The sequence below is a fragment of the Echeneis naucrates genome, chromosome 20, assembly GCF_900963305.1.
Source record: "Echeneis naucrates chromosome 20, fEcheNa1.1, whole genome shotgun sequence".
Taxonomy (NCBI): domain Eukaryota; kingdom Metazoa; phylum Chordata; class Actinopteri; order Carangiformes; family Echeneidae; genus Echeneis; species Echeneis naucrates.
The window spans coordinates 12,120,677-12,146,910 of NC_042530.1; the positions used below are offsets into that span (position 1 = coordinate 12,120,677).

Genomic DNA, 26,234 nt, shown 5'->3' on the forward strand with positions numbered 1-26,234 from the left:
CAGAGCAGGGAGAAAAGCATCTTGAAAAGCACCTCTTTATCTGTGGCTTCTTTAGGGTGACCTTCGACTCCACCCCCAGTAGACATCTAATCCTTCAGGCTGGTTTTGATGTGGTGATCTGACTGTTGAGCACAGGTGCTGCTGGCTGCTACCATGAAGCCTTGCTTGCTGTAACCCCAGGCAGGTGGCAACCATTACAGCTCTGTCTGAGACAGCAGACTGGCACCATTGCCATCCCACAGTGTTATCCCATCTACAATAACTATCTGTTGACCAATAAGGTCAACAGGTAGGTTAGCTGAGATCCTCTGGCACGGTGTCCCACTACGATTTATCCTTCCCAACCTTCTCCAGAAAATTACCAGAATATTCCTACATCCCTGCGGCACCACTTCACTTCCATGCTCCCAGGTCCCTGTTCTTGCCTGTGTTGCTTTTTTCTCTTCCAGCGCCTTTCATTTTCTTCCAAGGTGGATCAAAGAGCAGACTTCTATGAAGGCGTATGGAAACAGACTCAATGTCAACAAGTAGCTTTCTCTGATTCACTGCCCCTTAGTTTGCTAGAGATTACTATGGAGACAAATTCCTTGCTGAATCCCATATATTTGGCCACAGAGCTCTTTGGTTCTCCATCCTCTTCTTATACCATAGCTGTGTCCCACATCAGGGCCTGCATCCTTCAGAAGCTACATTTTAGGACTGATTGCATCACAGAGGCACAACTAGGCTGTCCCATTACAAAAGCTCCATCAAATGCGGTCTTATTTAGGGGGCAGGGGTTGGGATTCAACAGATGGCTTTTTAATATCTCTCCTAACGTTCACTGTGTACCAGTGACACTGGAAACACAGATAGTAGTTAAACTTTTAAACTTAAGTATCAAGTTTCAGGATCAGTTCAACAGCTACAGCCTTTAAAAGTTTATTCTATTGAAAAAAATTGTCAAAGTTGTTATCAAGAACTGCACGAGGCAACATAGCTGAAATGGCTGGGACATCTTGTGATCTTTAGCAAAAGTTCTCTGTAGGCCAGACCTCCTCATTCTGATTTAGCCTTTAGGTCTGCAACGGCTATAAAAGGCCACACCTTTGTCGACCACTTTCTTCAAAGAATGCGTCCACTGAATTTAGCAGACGGCCCTTACTATAGTTCAGGCAGTGATATATCTGTCCCTGATATTTTACCTGATGTCTTCTTCTCATCCTTCCATTTGTCCTCCCCCTACCTATCATCATCCCCTTTTCTCCATCCCTGCGCTCAACACCGGGCGATGGGCCAGAGGTGCTAAACAGCATCTTAACCTGGTGTCTGAGCCTCGACTCATCCTTTATTCATTCCCATTAAAGGAGCATGAGAGTTGTTCTTTGCCTGTCGTCGCTGCAGTCCCCCCGCCCCCTTCCATTAGAAAGACAAATGGCTGCAGTGCAAGTGTACCTACCTAGTCCTCCATATATAACTAATGGATGGGTGTGAATGAAATATAAATGCTGGTTTTCTCCTGTAATACCTGTGAGCCCATTTTGTGACAAGTCAGACTATATGCTGATGCTGTATGAAGGTATTCAAGCTGAATTTGTGCAGTGTGTCAAATATTCTTTCTTCAAAGTCTGTAAAGTTTTGGTATTTCTCAGGTGTGAGGGTTTCTTGGTAAACCAGTAAGAAATCAACCCGTGATGTGCTGTGTCCCGATTCATGTTCTGATACGTTTATAATTTGAATTGTTTTGTTGTTGTTTTTTTTTTTTATCATAAAATTTGGTCCCTTTCTGCTTTTAAATGGCTGTAAAAAGGGTGGTTAAATCATAAACTTCCTCATTTGAGGAAGCTTACAATCATCTCGCAATATTTTAAACAGTGGAACAAAAACACAAAAAAAAACCAATATTACACTGTCACATACTGCAAACAATTGCCTCCAGCATTGCAATTTAGCTGGCAGTGTGCCAGAACCTTCTCCAGGATGTAAGCTGTTAGGCTTGCATATATATTACTTCATGTAGAGTGCACACACAAACACAAAGGTCAAACAATATCAGCATCTCCCACCTTTACCACCTTGTTTCCTTGTGAGTAGCCAGGTTTAAAAAGAGAGAGCGAGAGATACAGAGAGGAGGAGAGCAGATGATAGGAGGAGAGGAGTGAGATAAAGGTTAAGAATGGCGATGAAAATGGAGAAAAGTGCTACACCAGCGACTCTGGCAGGGAGGCAGACAGGAGGGTGTGTTTCTGCCTGCTGGTGGAATTTTGAGGGTGTGTGTGTGTGTGGGGGGGGGGGGGGGGGGGGGGGTATGTGGGTGTGTGTATGTGTGTGTATGTGTGTGTGCTGTCCTGGACAGGTAAATTGAATATCAGCATATCCTGTGGACTCCTCCATGCTCTCTCTCTCACTGTGGCCTACAGGCTGCATCTCAATTTATAAACACAAAATTTACAAAGGGACAAAGCGCACCAGTGCTTTAAAGAAACGAAGAGATTATTTGCTCTTTTAGTTTGTGTGTTTTTATGTTGGAGGGTGTGCAACAGACTGTGTGCAAAAATATGAGTTATGTTCAGCAGAGGTGGCTTGGGTGTTGGGCCAGCACCTGAGTAGCAATCCAACCAGTTACTTTTCAAGGAACCATTTAAAATGAGTAGAGGAATTAAAGAGAGTTTGGATGAGAAGGTCAGGACTTTCCTTTAATCCTCACACTGCTGCTGGCAGAGGAGAGTGACCGAGGCAGACAGCCGTCTAAAGGCACTACCGTCACATTGTGTTTGGGGGGGGGGGGTTGGCACTGTGCCACTGTAACACTGTTATGTGTAATGAAAAACTGAACACTAGTTCTACTTACAGTTAGTTAGCAACGCACCAAGGTTTTTACGATGCACATATACAGACACACATACACAGATAATGAACCCTCTTATGTGGATACAATAAAACATATTCGCACACTGTCCCATCCACACAAATACAAGCGATCTTAAAATGAAGAGTGCACATATCACCTAAGATCTCCTTGTTTTGTGGAGAACTGTCCCATTAATGAAATGCTATTTCCTACACAGGTGATCCCCTTAAACACACATACACACACACAACTGGTCTGCTCATCAGCCCCATGGATAAGGGGCAGTAAAGTAGCAGGTACCTAGCCATCACAGTTGTGCACAGACTGATTTGATAGTAATCTATAATCTGTAAGGTTTTGATGCCACTGTTGTGCTTATCAGCCATGTTTGTTTGGCCAGGCTCAGAACGCTGGTTTTACCAGGATGTCAGCACTGCGTGATTAACCTTGGGTGTTTTTATTTTTTTCAGCGCTACTCTTTTTTTTTTTATTATTGCTGCAGTTTTCATTTATACACAAATAGGCTGATAGTTTTGCAGGGCTTATGTGTCCGTGCAAAGGCATTTCAGTGTCTGAGAATGTGTTTGTTTGTCAGTGGAGTGGTAAAATCATGCTACAAAACAGTTGTTTATTGTAAATGACTCAGTAACTGTAGGCTCAGTGTGAAGCATAAAAGCATGTCTTCCGAAGATCTTTTCTTTTTGTCTTGAGTACAGGAAAGCCAGTCTGTCCTGTTGAGCCACTTTAAACACTGATGCAGATGGCCTTATATACATTATATCTCATGTGTCTTGTAGGTATTCTCCCCCATCTCTCTTTATCTGTATCCTGTAATCTAGTCTGTGCCAGAGAACTTGCATATTCTTTATAGTGGTCCATATTCAGTAATCCAAATTTGATGCTGCATCAACCATGTCACCGTGCGGAAACACAGCAGACAGTGAAGCTGTTGGTGGTGACATATACAGCTCAGATGGCGCCAACTGCTTTTATTGGACAATAATGGGAGGCTGCCATGGATGACTTACAGGGACGCAGCCGCAACCTTCCATATGGAGGGGGTTTTATTTGAGCTCGAGATGCTTGGTGCACAAGTGTGGACGGTCTCACATGTGAACTGCTGTGTGATGCATTTTCTACCCTTGAAGGCTTCACACAGCAACATCTAGAACTAAAGTGTGGCTGCAGCCTTTAGGTGTGTAAATGATTGTGTTTGTGCCTCATGATGTCTAAAATATGCATCATCTGTGAGGCACTGTGGAACATTAGCGGTAATACATTTGCCGTGCTCTCCTGTGACTGTGTTTGTGTGTTTGTAAAGTCCCAGCTCTTGTATCTCTTGGGCCACGTAATCAATTGTATTTCTAATGTCATGATGAGCTGGGGCTGATGATGTTAGTTCCACATGTCTTTTTAATGCTACCGTTACATGTTGATCTTGCTTCAGCAAGACAATAAGGCAGCCAACGAAAAAGTCAGCCCTCGTCATCTTATTACCTGATGATGGTATGATGTGAGGCACTAATGAGTTAACCGTGCTAGGTTATCAGATTAACCTAGGCACACACCTCAGCAGCATTACTGCACTGTGGAGTTTACACTGTGCCTATGATACAATGTGCAGGATGTAGTCCTCATAAACCAGCTCAATGGAAATCATTTCTTTTCAATAAAAGAAACACAATGAAAGTAGATGACTAATGTGATGTGTAGACTAGGCTATCACACATATCAAACTCAGATGTTTATTTGGTGTCACCTGTTACTGGTCAGCCGTTTTTGTGCGAGTCACATGCTGCCTGACTTCCTCTAAAAGTAGTCACCATCCTGTCTCTTCTGGCAGGTACTGGAAGTGTTGTGTCAGCCCTGTAATAGCCCCTTCAGCTTCCTCCTTTTCCAAAGATAAAACTTCCCCTTGTTTGCAGGCAGTGGAAATACACTACTGTGGAAAAGATATTAGACTATGGTTAAGGATAGTTATGCAGTGATAAATGGAATATGGTATAAACAGGGCAAAAGCCAGAACCTACTCACAAGTTATTCATGTTCCTCTGGAGAGCAAGGCTCCCCTTGCTGTTTTCTACTTTCTACTCTCTCTCTCTCTCTCTCTCTCTCTCCCTCTCTCTCTCTCTCTCTGTTGATGTCCACCTGGGAGGAAGCAGCTGTAGGTGGTGATTACAGTTCAGAGACTCCAAAATAACCTCTCCTCCTCCCTGCTTGCGCACCCTCCCTCCATTCTTTCCTTCTCAGCCACCCTCTTCTAGCCTTCTTTTGTCTAAGTCACTCCATCGTTCATGCAAGAAATGTAAGAAGAGCGTATGAAAAATGTGGAACGAGGGAAGACTAGAAAATTGCCAAAATGCCTTGAATTACCCCACTCCCCTTCTCCTTCGTTATTGTGTTGCTGTGGTTGTGTAGCTATGTAAATAAAGTGACTAATACACACTGCTTGGCTAATCAATATGAGGAAAGGTGGGCTCATCTCACACAGATGAACACAGGATGAATAATGTTAGTCGAATATTTGCTGTATTTGACCACCCCTCTCTCCACCCACATACAGTGTGTGTGTGAGTGACTGTGTGTGTGCATGTGTTTACTGTGTTAAAGCTCCCATCAATCACACGCCCAGCACCTTTCACCAAGTTACACACACACACACTAACACGCACACTCCTGCTGAGTTTATTAAAAGCCAGTGTTATCACTGATCTGTCTGACAACAGCTGTATACCGGCACGCACAAACACACAGTCAGCTCTAAAGAAGCCAGCAGCACAAGTCACACTCATGTCAGGGGTGTGACGAGAAGAGCTGGCCCTCTTTCTTTCCTCTTCATCCTGGGTACAGAGCACATCTCTACAGTTAAGCAGGAAGGTGTGGGGTTGCACACTGCCCAGTGGAATTCCCCCTTAACTGCAGGGAGCTCGCAAAGGCAAAATAATCTCTGTTTGACTCAATTCAGATAGTGTTGAAGGAACTATGCTCCTCTTCTACCCCAACTATCTTAGCTTTAGCAGAATCACTTCATTTAAACTACACAGCTCAGACCAGTTTCATGGGGAGATGACAAAATATGAGCAACAAAGTTGGCAACAGTAATTTGACAAAATCTGTACTGATGCTTTCTGCCTTAAATCAGGGGTTACATCCATTCAGAGTCCTCTGCCAACCCTCCCCTTTTGCAAATCCGAATTCCTATGATTATGACCACCCTGAAGAAAGGCAATACTTGAGGAATTCCTACAGGGAACGGTGTTATTTAACACAACTTAACTAAATAGTGGGGCTACAATTATAAGTCAGTTGTTCAGCAGGAAACATTAAATGTACAGTACCAGAGAGCGCTACTCTGATAGATCATAGTCATGCATCTAGGTTTTGCCCCTAGGACAGAACTGTTATCAGATCAGGGTCTCAAGTGTTTCTTCTTGGGAGTACTTGACATGAATAAGAAAGGAGTCTCTATCCCAGAAAACATCTGGCTGTTCCCTGTTGAATGACTTCACATTATGGTTGACATCACATGGGATAGTCCCGAGAGTCTGGTGCAATGATTGCAGTATACTTGGGTAATGGAGGCCCCACCCTCGCACAAAAGAAACCCTGGTCTCCCTCCAACCCTCAGTCTCAAGGGGGTTGGAACCAGAATCTGACCAGAACAGGAAAGAACATGACTAAGCTAAATGAAGGATAGGACAGCTGTATGTAACTTGCATTGGATGCTACAGTATTGTTTGGCACTACTCAGTCAGTTGCACATCAGCGTCTGTAGGACTTATTTGTTTCATTTCCAAGCCCCAAAGCCACAGTTCATTTTTTCCCAGTTTGTAGTGTTGAATACACTTAGTGAGGTGATATGTGACAAGAGTACATAAAAGCCCCATGGCAGCACTGTAGGCCCATTACCATAGATGGCAGAAGGGAGTGAGAGATCTGTGCCTATTGATTGTCCCAGCTGGACTGTCGATATTCCCCTTCAAATTCTGACACAGTCAACTAATGGTCTCCGGGGTCAGTGGCAACCAGACATACGCCCACGCACCATCCCAGCACCTCTGGGTGTAATGGGCAAAAAGGGCCCCATCGATACATCAATACAGGACGGCCTGCTTTTACCTGCTGCATCAGCCATTTCACCAATCAGCACCATGTTGAGAGGGCACATTAACAACCACGCTGCTTGCTCAGCCTGTGATTTTTCATCTGTCTGCCATTGTTCTACAAATCAACATTTACATTTTAGTTACGCCTGTAGCATGTACAGTTATAGTAGTGACCCAGAGAGGGGGCTCAGTCGACTTCCCTGACCATGTTTACATGAGAGCTTGCATCAAACTGAACACATACACGTGGAAGCAGCCGTTCTTGTCTGGTTTAGCATGACAGATTTCTGTAACTGTCCATTGGACAGGCCGTCTGTGGTGCACCCTCATGGTCATTTAACAGCAGGGTAATGGGGTGAGCGGTACTGGTTGACTGCTCCCCAGCTTTGATTGCCCTTGAGGCTGGTGTTGTGGGGAGAGGGGGCTAACCCTTCCTGATCACACGGGGAAAGGCCACTTTGCCTGGGGAGAAAGGAAAGCACGTTGGGGGGGGCAGGCGGCTGAGGTGACAAAAGAGCTTTTGTAGATTTAAGTTTACAGCATTAACCCCTTTCTCCTCCCTGCTTCACATGAATAACAAGAAACTACTGTGACAACTGCCCCAGGGCGCTGTGTTCGATTATGTGTTGTATGTGTCTGAGTGTGTCAGGGGTTGTGCAGGACATTTGGCCTCAGGAGTCTTGTGACAGAGCTGACATTCTGAAGAAATGAAAAAGTGGTCAGCTGTTGTCAGAATGCCACAAAGAGGAGGATTTTTCTACAAAAAGGAAGAGCCCTCGCTGCACTTTTGCATGTTAGTGTCAGAATTAGTGAAGCCACAGTAGGTTGTCAGCATGGATCTCAGCCACAGTGTCACTGAGGTGTGCTGAACTGCTGATTATTATAAATGGGGAACTGGCAACTGTTTTAAAATTAGATGTAACCAGAAAACAAGAAGGCACTTCGTAGTTATTTCTGCACTTCCACCTGTCTGTGTATATGCATAGCATACAAGTGTGTACAAACGTGTGTGTGTGTGTGTGGGCTGCCTGTTGCCCTCCGGCCTGTCCCCTCAATGGGACATCTGTCAGGCAGAGCCTCAGTGTCAACACCTGACCTTAACTGTGGTGCAGACAAACACAAAATGCACACACACCCCAATGTTAACTTTGGTGTTTGTCTGTTTTGTTTTACTTCCCTTGTTTTCTCTTACCTTCATTTTATTATTATTCATTTTATTTTTCCTCTTCCAACAGCTTCCCTCATTAGAACCTTTTATGTCTCCTTTTCCCTGCATCGCTTCTCCTCTGTGTTCTCTGTGTCTCTCTCTCACTCTGACAGTCTGTGACACTGCTTCCCCAGGGCAGCCATCAGTTCAGATGATCATCGTAAGTGACAGGCCAGCTTTATCTTTTTAAGCCATTAGCAGTTCCTCTCCACCCACCTTGCCATCTCTCCCATCCGTTTACCTTTTCCTCATTCTTATGTGTTTGTGTGTGCACATCTTTTGCTGCTGACTGGAAATCTTGGTATTAATCTACATAATAAACACACGCGTGAATGAAGAATTGATGCGCAACAGTGCGGATGACAGTTACGTTCATTCTCCTTTATGAGAACGCTGGATTTACTGATGTTAGTGATAAGTCTGTGCAGAAAGGTATACCTACAGGTAAGCAGAATTTAATGACATTTTCCAGTTGGAGAATTGTTTGGCAGTATACTTTCCCTCCCTCCTCATAGGCCAGAGTAATTCTCCCCACTCTCTACTCCCCCACAGTAAACTGTCAAGCCTAATACAGGCAGGAATGTCCAGTCACCTGCTCCTAAAATGCAACAGCCCTGTGCTACACTAACCTAATATAGACCTGCACTACACAAGCAGGTTGAATAACACCGTTATTGCTCATTGCATATATTTAAACACACCTCAGTGTGCCCAAGCCCAGCTGTTAGGCCCCAGTCCTACGGCATGAAACAGGAAATCATGCTACACAATTATATGATAATATGATATGATTGTTAAATGTAGTTTGTTTTAATTATATGATTTATGCATATGTACAGATAACAAAAAAGTACGTGTGTTTCCTGAATTAGCCTTTAAATGAATGATCCCCTGGTGTTTTTAAACAAGAGCTAGATTCAGGGAACAAAAATTTGAGACGCAACACAGCAGCATCAATTTGCTATCCAAAAAACCTCCTTTCCTACATTCAAAAGGCTGGGCCAAAGGGGAAACTGGATTGCACTGTCTGAACAACAGGTGTTCACGACAAAATGTGATTGCATGTGTTACTGACTATGTTTAACATTCAGTAACGATATTCATATTTAAATATTTGTTAACCAAAGTATTTTCCTTGCTGCGTTTAAAAGAGAAGCTGCTAAATGGATGTATCACATGGAGACCACAACAAGTGTCCCAAATCAAACACATTTACCATGTTGCACAACCCACTGTGAACTAGCAGAGAAACTGGATTAAGAGGAGAGTTTGCAAAACGACATGAAGAGTGACATTCAGACAGATGTATAAATCACAGTACATCAACAACTTTGCATTTTTTTGGTTACCGCTGCTGTGAAGATCGTTTGTGCTATTAATCAAGTCTATAAAAAAGCTGCGAGTACATTCAAACTGACAGCTAAATTTCTGAGGGACAATTTCTTGTTGATGAGCAATGACTGTCACCCAAACATGGATACATTTGCCTGTTGCACAGCCTTAATAGATGAGTGGATCATTTTCGCATGGCATAAACAGTATCTGCTGACCCAGTCGTGTTGCTGTCATTAGTGCTGAAGTGGTTGGATAAAACGGAAACAAGCTATGTAATGAAGTTTGATTCATCTGATGCGACTGACTACATTTAAACAGGCTGAATACCTCCAGGCAGTTGCTCTAATAATATCCTCAAAGAGCCTCCACTCAAAATGTCAGCCCTAGACACAAACTGGCAAAATCAAACAGAGGAAGACCATTATACTACTGCACAGCTTTCAAGACCCATCAGTCATTAAATTCAGGCTGAATGGAGTCCGACAGCAGAGGTGGCAGGGACATTTCATTTTGCCTGCAACACTCCAATGAGACTTGATGTAGACTAATGTAACATTAGCCAGGTTTGTGTTTGGTTGCCTCACTGGTGTTACGGAGTTGCATTTAATTTGAGGCAGCCTCCAACAAAAGGGAAACAATGTTTTCCCAGGTGCGTGTCAATGCTTTCCTGTGCTGGTTAAATATTTGTGTTACTGTTTTGGTGTTGTTTCTCTGTTGGAGGTGATTTCCAGTGCAGTCATCGGTGTGTAATATCGAGCACAGGTAACATTGCTTGTTATGACAAAGTCTGGTAAGCTTGAAAAAGCAGTGACAGATCAACTGTAAAAAAGCCTAAAAATGGAGCATAGATGTAAAAGAGAGAGAAGGTTGCCAGAAGTGTGACAGCAGGTTTACCAGGGCTTACCAGAATCAACAGCAGATGTTTCCTCTCCTCACTTCTCCTGTTTTTTTTTTTTCCCCCCCTCCACTCACCCACCACACTCACCTTCTGTGTCGCTGCTCTCTCAGTCACCTTCTTTCACTGTACATAGTCAGTCTAGTTTTCTGGGTGGGCATTGTCTCACTAGAAACCTGCTGAGTGTTTAAGAACCAGAGCAGACTTCTTCACTGACAGATGGGAGAGATGGTCCAGAGATACTGTTGGTGGGTAGCACGTGTTGGTTCTTTTTCAGCGAACAAATTACTCATCTAGAACTTCATCATGGCCTTATTTTATGGATAAGCAGCAGCGTCATGTGACTGTCATTACAAACGAAAGCCTTCTACATGCCAAGAATTCCTTTGAATGGCTTAACATATAATACACACACTTTGCTTGCACTTAGGTGTACCAGAGTTATTACCTTGGATGGGTCTGTCTCACCGCCAACATAAACATGGGTTTGGAGACTACAGTACACTTGGTGGCCAGGGCATTGCTATGGAGTGTGTGTGTGTCTGTGAGCTTGTGTGTGGTGTGATCACACCCTCCCCACCAGCCCACCTGGCCTTATTTAGAAGAGCTTTGAGGAGCCAGAAGCAGCAACTCTCTGAGGACGCTGTGAGAACTGAGTGTGTGTGGCTCATCACTGTGCTTATTAACCCCTAGAGAGAAAGACCAAAAAGTGTCACTACAATTCGGACCTAGAACGGGGCTTGTCTAGAAATGCAGTCTGTTCTCTGGATGTCATTTTGGCACAGCAACCATTTGGGCTAATCGCTATTAAAGTTGGCCAATGAAAGCATTTAATAGAAAGGTTTTTCTTTTTTTTGTACAGTATCTAGACTGCAGCTAAGTCTTTTTTTGTACTTTTCTTGGCAACTGCTAACACCCAATGACTTCCTTTACACTTCCAAGTGTCATCATGCGGATTAAGAGAACAATAGCCTCCATTTGCATTAGTGTAATCATGTAAAGTGCTCATCAGACGGGAGATGAGTGACCGACAAAGGTCTCTTAGCTCACGTGCTAAAACCTTGATCAGAATCATTAGAAAGACAAGAGCCCATTGTCTTCTAGCTCACCTTGGAGATGATTCCTATGAAGAGCTACGCTCCACAGGTTGCTGCCTTTGATGGAATAATCTTACACAGCTGTCTCTGATAGCCCTGTTGTGTTATTTTCCTGAATCTATCAACGGAACATTTTACATCTCCAGCAGTTGTGGTACAACTAAATGCTGAACAGCATCAAAGAAGACAAGTTCTCAGGACTGCCAGGTGCTATTTTTATCTCAAGTCTGCAGTTGTGCATATGCTTTTTTGCTCTCTCAGCCCGACTTAGAACAATGACTAAGAGTCACTTGATGTTGTTTGGGGAGTTTTCAGAGCCACGGAGAAAGACTGTGCAGGATATGACTGCTCCTAGATGTGACTGGCCTGCTCTGGTATGGCTGGCAAATACAGAAACTTGGCATTGGCCCCAAGGGAATGCTAAACCTGCTAAGAAACAGTCTCTTAGGACCCCTAGTGCCCTCAGAAGCTAATTGAGATTGTGTTATTGTGTGTTATGTGTTCACAGTTATGTCTATTAAGTGCTATAACTTACTAGCTTTTACTGACCTGAATGGGTTAGCAACCTCAGCACGGCCTGCGCTCAAGCTAACCATGAAAAATTCCTAATTCTTTGGCTTTGTTATCGGCACTCAAGTTGACCTTCCTGGCTCTGTGGGAGGAAGGCTGTTGTTTTAACAAAACCAGCAGCGTTTACCTCAGAGCTGAATGAGGCGCCTCACCTTGAGACGGCATACTTGAGGTTTTGAATGGCATGGCTTTGTTTTACTTTGGTCCAAGCTGGGTTTTTTTGTAGTGGTTGGCTTCCCTGAGAAAATGGCATTGCAGAGCCATGAGGGCAGACTCTGTGACGACAGGGTCTGTGCTCTTTGAGGATGCCTGTGGTAGTTTCACCGCTGCCTGCCTGGCCCTGAGCTCCAAATGAGATAAGTGGTGTACCTCAGTGAGGGAGCCTGTACCAAGGCTAAATATAGAGACATGATAGGTAGAGGGCAGACAAAGAGTTGTTGCCGCTCATGATGAGTCAATCTCTTTAATCACTAGCAGAGTAACGGAAGACCTCAGAAGACGTGTCAGTCAGAAATTAGTAGCAGAGAGAGAACATATCCTTTGATCTGTCTCTTTAAGAGCTAAAGCCAGAGAAAAGTGTTTTGGTTGGACATTCCAGGCATACCGCCTACATGTTCTGGTATGGGACTGCACCTAAGACATATAGGTTTCGGGTTGCTTACAGAAGTCGTTATAGCTAATGAATCAAGATAATAGCTCACTTCAGATGGTAATGTGTTTGTTCACACTCTATATATGTTTCTGTGTGTCCCCATCCAAAGCTCAGATATTAAGCTAGTCACTCACACCTTGAGGGCCTCCAAGCACAGAGATAGCTCACTCCCACAGAGGTTGAGATACTGCCATTCCTGTCTGGCATGCCTCAGTGTATGAAAACACAAACCAAGCAATCTGGTGTTGTACTAGTACACTGCAATAGCGATTCTAAGTTACTGAAATGTGTCTGATTCATTAATCAGGCCTGGATCAAATAGCAGGAAATCTAAAATTAGGATCGGCAAGTTTAAATCAACGAAAAGAACCTGTGTTCAGATCAGTGACAACACGGCTGCCAAGGTGATCCTCTCCAACAGGATAACCCAAGGCCTGTTTTTGGAGCAACCCACCCACTCACTCATTCCTTCGCAAGTAATTGATACAGCATGGCAGGTGTCATAACAACACATCCCTGTCCACAGCAGGCATATACAAGTGTGGCTGACATGAACTGTCTGGTACTGCCCTTCAATACACTCGGGGAACTTCTTAAGGGTGACGAGTGACGGTGAGGGCGGAGAAATTCAAGTACCTTTGGCTTCAGTCATTTACATTTAGATATCAGTGGGGAATTCCAGCCATTTGCAACTACAGCTTGTATTTGTAGCATGTTGCAAATTTGTGTAGGTGAAGAGTAAATGACATCAGCTTGTTTGCAAGCATAAGTATTTCTGTCAAGTCACTTTTTTAAAGAGGCAGAAACTTCCTTCAGAACCTAACCCTAACCCCCAGGATGCTTTCAGTCCTTCTAGGTATATGCCCTGCTTTAATGTGAGATGAGGCTATTACGTTTTCAAGCAATGAATATTTCTGTTTGAGCATGTCCAGACTCATTTCAACCCAAAGCCATGATTCCAGGCCATTATTTTCTCAGGTGTAGATCAGTCTACAACCAATGTAAGAAAACAAATTTTCAAAAGTGAGCTTTTTACTTCCTACACCACCCAGCGCTTTCTTTCTTAGATGCGTAGGAGTCATCCTCCTGTTGTGTGCTAGCATACTAGCCCTAATGAGGCCAGCTGTCCAAACGCTCAGCCGGTCACCCAGAAGGGACTACAGCCTTTGTTGATGCTAGGTGTTACATCTCCTGTTGGAACGCACACTTTTGTCTCTACACCGCCAACCATTTGGCACAGGAAGACCATGTCTGTTCAATCCCCACACCACCCTCCATCCTTTACTCTTTCTCTCACCCTCTTTGCTGTACTTCGCAGCTCCCGATCATATTATCCCACTTGCAGTTGCCACCTTCTGTCTGCACACACCGGTGCATTGATTTTTTTCTCTACAGCTTTATAGTCAATCATTTTCTCTTGACACTGCTGGTGGAGAGTGTTGCCTTTGTAATCGCTGACCTCAGCGCCACACCTGAGTGGTTGAGGCCCTAAACAGCCTCTCAGAGTTGTCCTAAAGTACCTTTTGTTTCAGAATGAAATACACCCTGTTTGGGCTGCTGAACAGACAATACATCACCTGGCACAGTTGTACTGACAGAAAGGAGAGGTAGGAAAAGGGAGGCAGGAGTAGTGAAAAGAAGACAAGAGACGCAGGCTAGTTTATGCAATCTACACAATGTGATGTAAATGAAATTAATCATCTGTTTATTTGCACGAGGTTGCAGGCTTTACGGGTAGGAAATGGATAGCATATAGCAAAAACAGTGTGATCCAGGTACAAAGGATGTGCATCACCTTGATAACTACAGTGTGTTGGTAATCACATCATGGTTAAGAAAAAATATTATCAAGTGAGAAACAGTGTGAAGAGAGGAAATAGGTTCAGAATGAAATAGCTCTTCTGATGAACTCTGATAGGATTTGGCAGCTGTAGCACAGCAGCGCTGACCCTGTGAGCGACTCAAATAACGGTGCCTCTCCCTCCTCCTCCACTACCTTTCATCCCTCCGCCCCCACACCTCCCTCAGCCCACCTCCCCCTCAGCTTGAACCTTACAAGTCTACGGGGTCTGTGTGAATACCAACCAGTTGTAATGACCTGCACAAAGCAGAGACAAAGGGAAAGACCTCACAAAAACAATTCTCATTGATTGAAACCGCAGGATTGTGATTCTCCCAAATCCACAGCCTATCAGACAAAAAACATTAGCAGCCACTTCAGAAAGAGGTGGGCGAGTGGGGTTGGGGTGAGGAGAAGACGGATAGAGAGAAAAAATGTTCAGGTACTTTGTACTGGCAGTGCATATTCAGCGAGTGAATACAGGTGGTGTGTTCATGTGTGAATGCAGTGTGTGGTGTGTGATGTGAGATGAAGTAGCCGGAGAGGTAGTTTTTGCGCTGCAGCCCAGGCCCTCTGCTGACTGGGCTGCTCTCACTGGAGAATTGATTTGGCCTCCGAGAGGATCTGTAGCTCTCTCAGTGGAACAGAGAGATGGAGGTGGGGGGGGGGGGGGGGGGGGGGGGGGCTGGAAGAGTGGGTGGATGTAACACAGATGGAATTGAGAGATGGAGGAGCAGGGTGGAAATGAGAAGAAGACACAGGAACTCACATACATACACACACACACACACACACACACATTGAAGAAGACAGTCGGTCAGGAAAATTTACTCCCTGTAATAACCCTCTCTGTAGGATGGCTGTTTCTGTGTCTCCTGGCTCCTTCAGCCCATAACACAACCGACCAGGTCACACCAACTCCCACACAACACACACACCACTTCAGCCTGCAATCTAATGATCTCACGCTTGGTACTGTCTGCATCCACAAGTGTGAATTTTCTCTGTCTCTCTGTAACACGGAGTCTGTTTTTCCAGAGCTCATTTACTGTGGATTCAAATCATTTACTTTCTTTATATACATTGAGTCGTTTGCATTAGTTTTTATAGCCCTCATTCACTCTGTTGATAGTGCCCTAGCTGTCCTGTTCTCTCCCTCTTTAACAACCTACTTTACCCATGGGGATCATTTTAGTTTCATCTAATCTACTGAAGTTGAGCCATGATGTATTTAATTGGTGTTTCCAGCTAACAGCCCTCTCCTCCTTCAGCTATTCCCTTTAATAGTTTTGACATTTATATTTAACCTCCCTGCCTCATGGCCTTTCACATTCAGCACTCATAATCAAGAAGCACATACAGTACACCTCCTATTATCTTTATTAAGGATAAAATTATGGAATGTGTGCAGCCAGTGTGCTCTGCTCTTAAGACTAATTAAAGAGTTGACACAATCAGACTCGTCATTCTAACCTCTGTCCCCTTCCTTGGTGTCCCCTTGTACAGTGACGAACTACAATAATGTGGTGGAGGCCGGTTCAGAGTCAGATGATGAGGATAAGCTGCACATTGTGGAGGAAGAAGGCAGCCTGGCAGATGGGGCTGACTGCGACAGCACCCTGCCAGATGACGAGCCCCCCAGGGAACACTTGTGGGACAGAGGTGAAACTAAAAGCCCACACTCATAAGGCATATTATCACTATTATTGTTGCCACTCATCTAAACTGAATTAAGTACCATTTTCCTACCCTGTGTTTTGCTGCTTTGTTCTGCCATACATATTCTGTTTTAAATGATAAAGTGAAAAGGGACTAAATAACAGCCACTAATTGTTGAGATGGCAGAAAGGTCTGTCATGCCACATTTTACATTGTATCATTAAAATTACATCGACAGACTTTTGTGTTTTCACACAACAAACAACACCTTAAGATGTATATTTTTATAGCAAGTGTCTCCTGTGACTGTCGGTTCTGCCATCATCATTGCCTTTTAACACAAATAATTACTCCTCTCTCAGAGCAACAGCTACAAAGCCTCCAACGCAAAAAAGAAAGTATGTCATAGAACGTCTTGCGTTTTTATTTTTTCTTAGACAAAATTGTTAAACTGTTGCTGTCTCATTCTGGCTTCATCTGAAATAACGCATAGCCAAGTTAAGAAATGCTTCGTTGACATCTGTACACAGTTAAGTACCAGGCTTTGTCTCATTGTGAAGCACAGAGTGTGAGGAAACAGGTACTACACACGGTGGATTTCCAACTAAGGCAGGAAGTGCGATATTAAACAAAGACAATGCCAACAGAGGGAGAGACCTTCAAGTACAGAAAATAGCTTTGTGACCAAAGAGCCAGCAGAGCACTTTATGGCACTGGTGGGTATTTAAGGAGCGACAGTGAACTTCTTTTTACCTTAAACTACGTGGAAGTGACATCATAGGCAGCTCACATCCACAGGAAGGGCTAACATCACACACACAAGTCAGAAACAACAATTGCAGGTGTTGAAGGATGTTGGTGTTTCAAGCTCAGCCCAAGGCTTCCCCACTGTGCTCCTGACCTGATACCGCATGTGCGTATAAATCTGTGTCAACAACGCTGTTTGTTTCGGGTCTGTGCCAAGTACAGTATGTGCTGTGACAAGGCCACGTCTAATTAGACACATTGACGTGATATTCACCACAACAATATTTGTTTTAAAGTGTTGCTTCTGGCAAATTTTGGCAGAATTTTTCATAGGTGAGAGATGTGTATGGCTGAGGGGGAGAGGTGATTTAGCAAGAAGTCAAGTTAGCCCATTCGAAAAGGTTCAGCAACCCATCAATGTAATTAAGGGAGGGAATTTTTTTAGAAATTCCTCTCCAGTGAGTTTACCTCAGTTTCAGCGCTGTCAGTTTCACTTGCAAGGTTTGAGTTGCGAATTCATACATATGTGTAAGTTGCACAGTGTAGCCACCTATTCCCCAGACTATGCTGTCATTTTCATCACGGCTCTCCAGCTGTAGCTCAATGCATAAAGGGAAAGTTGGAGGAAGAATAATGTCATTGGCTTTGGCTGGGGCCTGTGAACATTAAACACTTCAAAAGCATAAGTTACACTGTAACAGCTCAGCAAGCTGGCTGTGCTCCACAGTTATGCCTGATCAGGCATATTTTCTTTTGCCTTCATTCATGTTCACACAAACGCACGCGCACACACACTCACACAGACACACTTCTTTTTCGTCGTAGTCTCTACAGCCCTCATCTCATACATCAAGCAACATCTTTGCTGTCACTTTGGGTTACACTGATGAAACACAGCGAAAGCCACAGTCCTTTAAACAAACACACTTCTCTCGTCTCTCATCCCTTCATCCCTTCATCCCTCTCTCTGTTGGTTTCACTAAGTCTCTGGCGCAGCCTTGAAAAATGACCACCACCCACTAATCTTCTCCTTAGTGTAGGCCAGTTGCCTCAAATTAGAGCCTTGACACCCCTTCTCTTGAGACTGTTACGCTCCAAAACCAAACAGTGGTTTTTCAACACTTTACCATCTCTCCTTTCCTCTACTCCTTTTTTTTTTTTTTTTACACTCCCATTCTCTCTGACTGTGTCTCTTGTTCTGAATCATTCCTCTTGATTATACGGTATCATGGGCCCCCTGCTCACTGTCATTACTCATTCACTCCTAAATGATTATGTAGTAGGGAGCAGCCCAGAGTTGGTGCAGTAAACTGCAGTCAGGTCTCCTCAGAGAAAAGGCTGACGAACTCCAGGGAAGAGCAGGCAGAGAGAGAGAGTTGACCTGGGAGGGCTCCTCCTTTATATTAGATGGGCTGAAGAGCATGATTACGTCTCAGAGAATAGGCAGGGTGAAGTTGGAGAGCTTTGATATCGTGAAGTAACAACGCACTTACTGGAAGCCAAAGACTGGGTTTGACTATGTGGAAATACAGCCTAATGCTCATACAAGATGGGCTAGTTGTATGTTGAGGGTGTTTGATGGGCACTCTAATGCTTCAGTGTGTTATTCCATCAAGCAGTGAAGTTGCAAGGCGTTCAGACACAATGAGACACACTATTTCTTCAGCGTGTCCTTACGTGCTGCAGCAATGTTTGATTGGTCCATTTGGATCATCTGTGCAGCAGGGACTCTCTGGACACACAGGAACACCTACATTCCTGTGCGTTGTATGTAATGACATGATGTTAAATCTGAGACACCCCTCTGGACAGGAAAGGAGGAATCTCAAGAGAGCTGGAAAAATAGTCTTAGGGAAGACAAAGGACAAATCTGTGATTGCACAAAGCCAAGGATAAGCAAATCTTCCTTGATCTGGAAATACCTCATATCTATTTTCTGACTCAGCCTCCCTCCGATAGGAGATAACGTTTAACATTAGCCTTATAGGTGATTTGTTTTTCCCAAACAAGGGAGAATCTACACAAAGGGTCTTGATGCACGACCACAGGAAGCAGTTTGGTCAAAGGTCATCCAGGCCAGGAAATGCATCATAGGGATCGTGTTGTATCATGCTGTAGAGATGTGGGCATAGAAAGATGAGAAGGAAGTGTGGGAAAGAGAAGAGAGGAGCAGAGAGTGGGTGGTCGGGTGATTTTTGTTCGAAGGCATACTGTAGTTAGGTTACACTTCTTTTTTTGAGCAGAACTGCAACAGACTGTCTTGCTATAAGCTTACAGGGCCTGAGTTCTGGGGTTGATTTCCGCTTGTGCAATGGTGCATTCACATCCCTGCGTCAGCACATAAATGGCCTGTGTGATGTTTCATGTCAGGGGAACAGCCTGATAACACGGAGCCGCCTCAGAGAGGCTGTGAACCCTTCTGGCCTCACTCTGTACTTAACAAAGAACAGGAAAGACAAACACACACCGAAGCAGAGAAGACAACAGATTGCCATACCTTTGCACCACAGACCCCCAGCTGGGACTCTACTTCACACACATGCTCAACATTTAGAAGCCTGGAGGTGTGAATTTTTGTGTGGATGCAGCCTTTGAGCAAGGGATGGGAGTTAAAAACTGTCAAATCAGCACTTTGCCACATGCCATACATATTTTACAATGCCCTGTCAGCCAACATAACTGTGAAATCTATAAAGCAGTTAATTAAAAGGAATAAAAGTAAAAGTAGTGGTTTGACACTTTGGGAAATGCACTTGTCCACTTTTGTATTCAGTTGCTTTCTTCTAATGTGTCTTTCAAATATGAGCCTGGTGTCTAGCTTTGCTTCACCAGAGAGACTGGCGAGCGGTTTCCCCTGGTTTCCAATCTCTCTGCTAAGCCTTACTAAACCAACCGCTGGTTTAATTCTCAGATAGGAACGTGGTATCTGAGTTTTTCATCAAACTGACGCAGAAAAAAGAAGCAAATTAATATATTTTGTAAAATGTGGCAAACATGTCAAGGGGGTGTTATTTGTGCTGTTGAGGTCATGGGAGAAAAGCTGTGTGATACGTTGGGGTTAGCAGCCCTTAATGTGTTCCTGACCCTCCACTGTGGGATGAGAATTACTCATTCTGACTTTCTCAGCACCTGCTGTTGGCTCCTGTTTTACATACACATACTCGCTTGCTCTTTCTCTCTCTCTCACACACACACACACACACACACACAGACTTACACTCTCACACACATGTTCACCGGCTGACAACCTCTTTCTTGGTATTATCTCTCAGGGGTTTGTTTGAGGGAGGGAGGTTTCTTCGAATGGTCTTTAATAACCATAGCAACAAATGACTGCGCTCATATTGTTTCATGGCTTTGTTAAGGTGCACCAGAGGAAGCCAGAGCAGGGCTGTGTGTAAGAGTACTAGTATTTGCTGTGTGTCTGTGAGTCATGAAGTGCTACACCTGTTACCATCTCCGAGGAGAACACAGCTGGCTCTGTCTTTCAATGCACACAATTCACAAAACACAATTCTCAAATCTCAGCTAAGCAGGGGGAGTGCTTCAAGCAATCCATAGAACATCTGCCTTGTAAACACCACCACGCTATTCAAAGTAGCCTAACTTTGCTTTTAGCTGATAGCACACCCTTGTAATTATTCTCTGTAATGACACGCATAGGCACACTAACATATCCATAGAGGAATAATACTTGGTTTAATTGTCGACACACTGTGCTTGGTTCCGGCATCCACTTCAGGAAGTGCTGGGTGAGCAGAGATGGAAACAGGGAGGAAGCTTTAGTGCATCCTAAACTCCATCCTCAGGTTACATTTCCTATAAGCTGCTGCTCTGTAATTAGTGCTTGTTAGACTTGTCGACAGGCTCATGAGAGGTGGAAGAGGAACACGTTCAGCTCCCACATGCAGGTTCCCATTCGCTTGGATATTAAGCACAGTCTGAAGGCCAAGCCTCTCCAGAGAGCACAGTACTGTACGCGCCTGTGTTAGCATCCGTTCCTGTGTGATATCTATCCACTGCTATACACACCACAACAAGATTCATCACGTAATTATCATTCTCAGTCTCAACAAGTACCTTACCTAACAACACTGTGAATAGATCCTTGTCATTCAGTTCTTATAAAGAGCTTGATGCTCATACAGTAGCCTGTGTCCTTTGATGCTAATTAGTTTTCTTTTCCCATTATGAACAACAGCATTCAGCATGTTTGCTTTTTTCCCTTTGGGCACTACATGTCTCATTCCATACTGGCGAATATGTCATGACCAAGGACTTGGGCTGTAAGATCCGGTTCAGCTACACTCAGTGTTACATTATTGGATTTCATATACACATGCTGAGGTTTCAGGTGCACAAACTACAATGATAGAAATCCATGTAAGTCTTGAAATTACAGGGTAATCAATAGTACCTATTGTGCATGCATCACTCTAATCAGGGTTTTTTTTTTTTTTTTGCGGGGGGGTTTCATAGTGAAGGAGGATTGTGTGTCAGAGGGTGAGGATGATGTGAGCACAGATGCCCTGGTGGAGGAGATGCTCCAGCAAGGAGACACAGCGGTCATCTACCCAGAGGCCCCGGAGGATGAGCCACAACGGCAAGGCACTCCTGATGCCAGTGTCCATGATGAGAATGGTAAAGAACAGTAACACATCGCACTGAAACACTATTTTATCAAATCAGTTTTGAGCATACGTCCCTTTACAGAAATACTGTTCTTTGCTTTCTGGATTAAATGTCATTCATGTCTTTTCTACTGTTTCACACAAGCAATATATAGTGTCCATAAATCCCATTCACACTAAAATAAACATCAGTATTTCCACCTACAAGCTCACAGTCAAAGAGTTTTTGCATGTACCCAGTAATTACACACCCCCCTGGGTTGGCTGTACCTGCTCCATGTCTCACCCCAGGTGTTAACTCCACCCCATTAACGCCACTCTGCAACATCATTAAACACACCGCGATTTTGTTAAGTGCAGCGCACCGGGCTCTTTATTGCTCCCTTTCACCTGCTACAGCAAAGGGGGGAAAAAAGAAAGGGAGGAGGTGAGGGGGCAGAAGAGAAACAGCAACACCTGAGTAAATTTGTCACATCTGTGCAAGCTCTGACTCACAGCTACCTGAGCGGTAATGTGTGTCCATTCCCATCCTGAGGCCCTCACCTGTCCCACAGGGGAACTTAATACATTACCTGTTAACAAAGTAATGCTTTACCTGTGTGGGAGCCAGGCAACTGAGACCCTCTGTTCGCAAGCTTAGATCCAGACAGGTGGCAGTTGTTTACCGAGCTTACGTTTTCTTGCCTGCATATGCACAATACTCAATCAGATGATGGAATCTCAGGTGTGAAAGCTGTAATTGCTGGATTTTTCTTTCAGCAACAAGTAAATAACTAACAATAAAATGTATCCCTGTATTGGCAATCCAGCCTTTTTTTTTTCCTTTTTTTTTTAGTCACTGGCTTTTATCCACGTGATTACCTGGGTGCTGTTTACCTGTGGGGGAGGATCTTTCAGAGATTGGTTAAATGACAGAGGAGTGTTAAAGGTCATGTGGAACATCAAAGAGCCCTCCCTAAAGACCAAGCGTTTTCTCCCCTTTCCTGTCCTCTCCACTTCCCACTCACATGTCATTACAATCTCTCCTTTGGTGTGTCTATAATTTTTTCCCATTCAGGAACTCCTGATTCATTCTCTCAGCTGCTCACCTGCCCGTACTGCGCTCGTGGCTACAAGCGTTACAGCTCCCTCAAGGAGCACATCAAGTACCGGCATGAGAAGACTGAAGAGAGCTTCAGCTGCCCTGAGTGCAGCTACAGTTTTGCATACCGTGCTCAACTGGAGAGGCACATGACGGTCCACAAGGCTGGGCGGGATCAGGTAAGATCTGAAAAACCAGTCAGGACTGAAAGCTCTAATGTTTGGTGACGTGATCTATTTCTGTCCTTAATCTTCTAAGTTGTTTTTATAAAACTCCCTTTGGATATTGGATTACACAATATTCGACTAATATTTATGTTTCTTATTGTTATGGATCAGTCTGCACTAAATATTTTTCAATAGTTTTCAAATACTACATGATTTTGTGTCAGCATCAAAGGAATTATGTCATGAGAAAGGGATTTCACGTATGAAACCCTACAGCTAAGTAGGGCTTCTTCAACAGCTCACTTCCAAACTGGATAAATAAACATGAACTTTTGCCTTTGATTGATTTATGACATTGTGACATGAATTAGTATCAGTTCAAAGGTTGTGCTTTCATTGTGTAGCTCATTGAATGAACCCCTTTCCTTTCACCTCACAGAGACACATCACACAGTCGGCAGGCGGCAATCGCAAATTCAAGTGCACTGAATGTGGCAAAGCATTTAAATACAAGCACCATCTAAAGGAGCACCTACGCATCCACAGTGGTGAGTGGACAACTGCTGTCACCATGGCAGCGTTCTGTGAGCATAAGGGTGTGAGCAGGTCGAATATACACGTTGTTGCCACAATCCTCAGTTGGCCACAGATGTTTCAGTTTCCATTTAACTAATATTTGTATTTTATTTATGTTTTAGCCAATTCCCTGTATTTAGATACCCTTCACTGTGCCTCAGTCCATTGTGTGCTCTTCCTTAATGTGCCATAATTGTGTTTCTTTTTGCGTTATGGGACAGCAATTAGAGAAGGGCAGTTCCCAATGGTGCCATTACATCAGCGTTTAAGCATCATTGAAATGCATTAGAGCACTTTCCTGCCGTAGTGCTCATAGCCTAGCTTGCTCATTTAGCTTCATTCACTAATGGAAATCTGTTTCTCTCTCCCCCCTTCATTTCTCTCTGTTATACATATTGCGGTTTTATTCAGGAGAGAAACCCTATGAGTGCTCCAACTGCAAGAAGCGGTTCTCCCACTCAGGTTCATACAGCTCCCACATCAGCAGTAAGAAGTGCATCAGCGTCATCTCAGTTAACGGCAGACCACGGCTGGGGAACACCAAAACCCAGACCCAGGGTCCATCACCACTGGTGCCCACACCACCCTCAGTCCTCCGAACACAGATTAGAGAGAAGCTAGAACACAGCAAGCCACTGCAGGAGCAGCTGCCTCTCAACCAGATCAAGACCGAGCCTTTGGACTACGAGTACAAGCCGACAGTGATAACATCCCCAGCTGTGACTGCCATGAACGGTGGGGTTTTCAACGGAGGAGCTGCAGCTCCTTTGCAGGGCACAGTGCAGGCAGTGGTTCTACCAACTGTGGGGCTGGTGTCACCCATCAGCATCAACCTGGCAGACCTGCAGAATGCCCTTAAGGTGGCGGTGGATGGAAACGTCATTCGTCAGGTGCTGGAAAACAATGCCAAAGGCCAGGGGCAGGTGAACTCGGGGTTAACCACTGGAATGCTCCACCCCCCACAGCAGCAGCTCATCTCAGCCATCAGTCTGCCTATTGTGGGTCAGGATGGAAATGCAAAAATCATTATAAACTACAGTTTGGAGCAGGGCCAGCTCACAGCCCAAAATCTGAAGAAAGAGCCTGAGCCAGTCTCATTATCTCAGACCACCACTGATACCTTCAAGTCCCAGAAACTCCCTGAAGATCTTACAATCAAAGGCAGCAGGTCCAATGAGACAAAAGAACTAGAGGAAAAGACCACTAAAACTTGTCTCCTGTGTGATAACTGTCCTGGTGGGCTGGAATCTCTCCATGCCCTCAAACACTGCAAGAAAGATGGTCTCAGGCTGAACGGGTCTGGCCTGGATAAGTCTGAGTCTGCTGTTGCTGCCCTGCTGGCAGAGGGAGGGCTCTGCAACCAACCCAAGAACCTTTTGTCCCTGCTCAAGGCCTACTTTGCTTTAAATGCAGAGCCCACCAAGGACGAGCTGGCAAAGATTTCTGACTCAGTCAGCCTGCCAATCCACGTAGTTAAGAAGTGGTTTGACAAAATGCAGGAGGGCCAAATATCACTAGGTGCCCCAACGCCTCCCTCAGAGGAAGAGGACACCTGTGATGCAAACAGTGTTGTTTCTTTGGTCCCAGGGAAGGACACATCCACTATGAGCCCATCTGGGACACAAGACAGCCCTACTGAGGGCACACCGGCAGAGATCAATGGTGCTCACAGCTCTCCGGCACCCCCCTCACCACTAAACCTGACAGCTGGAGGTCCAGTTCCAGTTGAGCCCCCCCAGAGCACCGAGGGACCCCTAGACCTGTCGCTGCCAAAGCCTCCTAGAGAGGAAGCGGAGAAAGTGGTGGCTAAAGCTAGCATTTACCCCTTCGCTACTTCTCGATATACCAATGAGGATCAACCCCTAAACTTAACTTGCACAAAGAAAGAGGCATCGCCACTCTCAGCCATGGGCGCAGGCCCGGTCGCACTGTACACCAGTCAGCCAAGTGGCAAACCCCTCGACATTGTTACCACAATGCAATGCCTAAGAGCTCTAGCCACCAATAACAAACAGACTATCCTGATTCCCCAACTAGCGTACACCTATACCACTACAGCTAACAGCCCCGCAGGGACAGAAATGCACGAAACGATCCACCTCAACGGAGTGAAGGTGAGCAACCATTTATGTCCCAAACTAGCATTTCAACAGTTGAACTTATCTGTGGTAAAAGTATAGTTTGGCACATTGGGACAAACATAGGCTCGGTTCAAAAAGTTTTGTTTAAATTGTTTAAAACTTATGATCTGCTGAATCCATTCAAATTCTCACACAGTAAAAACAAAAACAAACTACAAGGCAGATTTTGTCATATTTGGATAGAAGCAGATTAGCTGCTGCAGTAGCCATTTTGAATTACAAGTGGAATCAACTTGACTCTTCTCTTTTTAGAGTGATCGAACTCTTCTGTCCAGATTATTACCTCTCATTTTTAAAAAACACTGGAACATAATAAATAGTATGAAAGCATCCAAAAATAATCAATAAGTCATATATAGAAATGTCAGAATCCAGCACTTGGTAAAAATTATAGCCCATAATATTTCTTCATTGTGCAGATACTTAATGTGCCCTTAATGATGGATGTAGATCTCACTGGGTGTATGAGTGATCCTCCTGGGCTGTCGCCCAGAGGACATGAGGCTGCACTTCACTGCAGAGCCCCTATTGATCTGCTGGAATCTGTTTAAACGCTACACCTCTGCCTGCCTCATTGATTTATTGTTGTTGTATTATACTTTCGTGTTAAGTGGATTGGCATAGACCTGCCTTGTAAAAAAAGAGCCCATGTATATATCCGCTCCTTAATAATGCCTCACATCCTCATTCACTGCATCAG

At 44.4% G+C, this 26,234-nt stretch overlaps 1 protein-coding gene across 2 annotated transcripts in view; it reads left to right on the forward strand.

The window, feature by feature from the left end:
• zeb1b (zinc finger E-box binding homeobox 1b) overlaps positions 1-26,234 on the forward strand; it is a 45,794-nt gene that overhangs the window by 15,905 nt on the left and 3,655 nt on the right. For both annotated transcript variants that reach the window (XM_029529235.1, XM_029529236.1), the window contains exons 2-6: positions 16,039-16,194; positions 21,418-21,579; positions 22,627-22,829; positions 23,257-23,365; positions 23,805-25,507. In XM_029529235.1, the coding sequence (XP_029385095.1) occupies positions 16,039-16,194; positions 21,418-21,579; positions 22,627-22,829; positions 23,257-23,365; positions 23,805-25,507 (2,333 nt within the window). The remainder of the gene's footprint in view (positions 1-16,038; positions 16,195-21,417; positions 21,580-22,626; positions 22,830-23,256; positions 23,366-23,804; positions 25,508-26,234) is intronic.